This window comes from Montipora foliosa, chromosome 6 (genome assembly GCF_036669935.1).
Source record: "Montipora foliosa isolate CH-2021 chromosome 6, ASM3666993v2, whole genome shotgun sequence".
NCBI lineage: Eukaryota > Metazoa > Cnidaria > Anthozoa > Scleractinia > Acroporidae > Montipora > Montipora foliosa.
Window position 1 is genome coordinate 48612663 of NC_090874.1, and position 2500 is coordinate 48615162.

Consider the following 2500-nt stretch of genomic DNA (forward strand, 5'->3'; position numbering starts at 1 on the left):
AAGTAAAGATTTCACAAAACTAAAGATTGTGGTTGAGTGTAAACTTTAAAGCCATCGATGAACAATATTCTTATTCATTTACATGTACATGTAAAACAATCCTAAGCATTTAATTGTTGCACAAAACAACAGCATTCTTCATATAAAATTGATGTCAGTGGTCCAATGATACATGCAGTAAACAATGAATAAAATAATGTTTTCAGTCTCATCTGAAAACAAAATCCTCAATACCCATTTAATACTGATTACAGTTGTATTGTCATACACATACTTAAATGTATCAATATTAATTTTGTCAATAATAAATTGATAATATAGAGGATAATATTACATGGCCGCACAAGGATATGAATGTTATATTCGAGTGCTGATAGTATCTCTCATGTGTGAGCGCAGGGAATGAGTAAGAGAAACTGTCAGCAAGAAAAGATAAAACTTGTATCCCAAAGCGAAAAAATTGGTCACCAACTGCTAAAACACACATGTTGTGTAACGTGAAACAAGATACATGAATGAAAGTTATAACCAAATCATGATCATGTCAAATTGTGCAACAAAGTAAGAATAATTATATTACAGCACAAAAGTATCTCACAATGAAGGGGAGGCTCATCTTTTCTTGGTTAATCGTGTTAGTTACCATGACAACACCTATATCCTCACATTTGAAAGATTAAAATGATATGTTTACTGCTCGTGGTGAAAATATGATTTTTTCGTAAGAAGGAAAATCCTAATAATTTTATTTACCAGTAATCAGTATCTGTATATAATAAAAGATAATTAATTAATATCTTAATGAAAAAACTATTTTGATGATAAGTCTTATTCTACCTGAAGTTAAAATAATATTATCATTGATTATGCTTAATTACATGTATTGTGTCACAATACATGTACCTGTGTTCTGAAGCCACAGTTCCCTTCAGTGGCATCTCTCCATCACCACTTGACAGGTTGAGAGCAAAAATCTCCAGAGCAGCATTTGTGCTAAAAGAAAATATAATTTATAAAAGCAGTTTAAATACTGTAAACACGCCATTCAATATAATGAAAAGATTAAAAGTCTTTTGTTAATATGGTGAAAAAGGGTCCTTTCTGGTTAAGATACATTTACATGTACATGTAGATTTTCATTTTGTGAAAATTAAAAGCCATTAATGATTAATGTCACAAAAAGATTGCATTTGAAGCTACTGACTTGGAAAAAAGGGTGTACCAGATGTAAATTTTACAATATTGACCAACTGACTTGATCTCCGGATCTCACATTCTTGTTTCGACTTCTTTCCTTTCAGTGTAGCCTAAGTAGCTTTAAATACCTGTCAAAAGGAGCACTGATGGAGAAGGGGGAGTAAAATGAGCACACCATTGACCTCAGGTTTGTCAGTTGAATTACTGTTACGAGTTATCGACATTAAAATATGGTTGCTTTGCTTCGCTTTGCTTTGACTCCTGGGAGTGAGACTAAATAGATTTAACTTTGTCTGATGACAGATGACTTTACTGTTCAGCGGAGGGCGGTTTCATCTGTGATCTATTACAGAACAGATGCTTGGCAACATGGAATCTATTAATTTCATTAAATAGCTACATGTATCACCAATGTATATAGTAGGCAAAATGTACCTGAATGTAGCATCCAGCTGCTGAGCAGCTGTACCAGCAGCAAGATATATTGGATACTGAGGTGCAGGACTCCATGCAATGTTTGCTGTTCTGTTTACTTCCTTGACTTTCATGTTTCCTATACAAAAAAATGTATGATATTAAAGTTTAAATGGTGAGACTAAAAATAATGTTACATTGTATCACAACCATTTTCTGGTACATTTCCCTGCTTCATTCCTTACTCCCACCTTCCCCTTCTTTGCAGAGCGATGAGTGACTGGACAAAATGCAGACGGCTAACATCCCATGCAATCGCACTCCACAGCTTGATACTATGAAAACCACCGATTCGTGGAATGGGCCAACATTATTGAGTGACTGCCCTGCCAACTTCAGTTAAACATTTTGATGAAATTCCTTTGCCTCGGTGTGAGCAGTAGCCAGCTTTCAAATCAAGGTGTACTGGAACAACCACAACAATGTAAAGGTGCCTTTTCAAAATCATGAGTTCTCTGGGAAAATGGATAAAATTGTTCTAGTCCAGCAAAGAGGTTGCTCGTGAAACCATGGACTCTCTCTTACTTTGAGTGCAAGAAAGGTTTCCTGGCCTGAAAAGTAGCATCGAACACAACATCTCTTGAGAATTTGAACTATTCACAAGCAAAAGTGGGCATGCCAGTGACTCAGTAATTCAGGCCAAAGCTCATAACCTTGAAGAGTTCAATTCTGGTTCAGAGCTGGTTCTTTTTTTTTTTAGTTAAAACATTTTCCTTATTTGGATGTAACACAGCTTGTGCATTTTCCCACGTGTGCAGCTTTGATCTTATTTTGTCCATATTTAAAATTTGTTTTCTAAAATCCCTAGCTTTGTTCCAAGGAAAAGAGT

The 2500-nt window shown here is 35.0% G+C and overlaps 1 protein-coding gene across 2 annotated transcripts in view; it reads right to left on the reverse strand.

Annotated features, from left to right (window-relative positions):
* The window catches only part of LOC138007569 (protein transport protein Sec31A-like), a 49086-nt gene that overhangs the window by 42750 nt on the left and 3836 nt on the right, over positions 1 to 2500 (reverse strand). For both annotated transcript variants that reach the window (XM_068854557.1, XM_068854556.1), the window contains exons 2-3: positions 1633 to 1750; positions 904 to 993 (exon numbers count right to left, since the gene is read on the reverse strand). In XM_068854557.1, the coding sequence (XP_068710658.1) occupies positions 904 to 993; positions 1633 to 1745 (203 nt within the window). In that variant the 5' untranslated portion in view covers positions 1746 to 1750. The remainder of the gene's footprint in view (positions 1 to 903; positions 994 to 1632; positions 1751 to 2500) is intronic.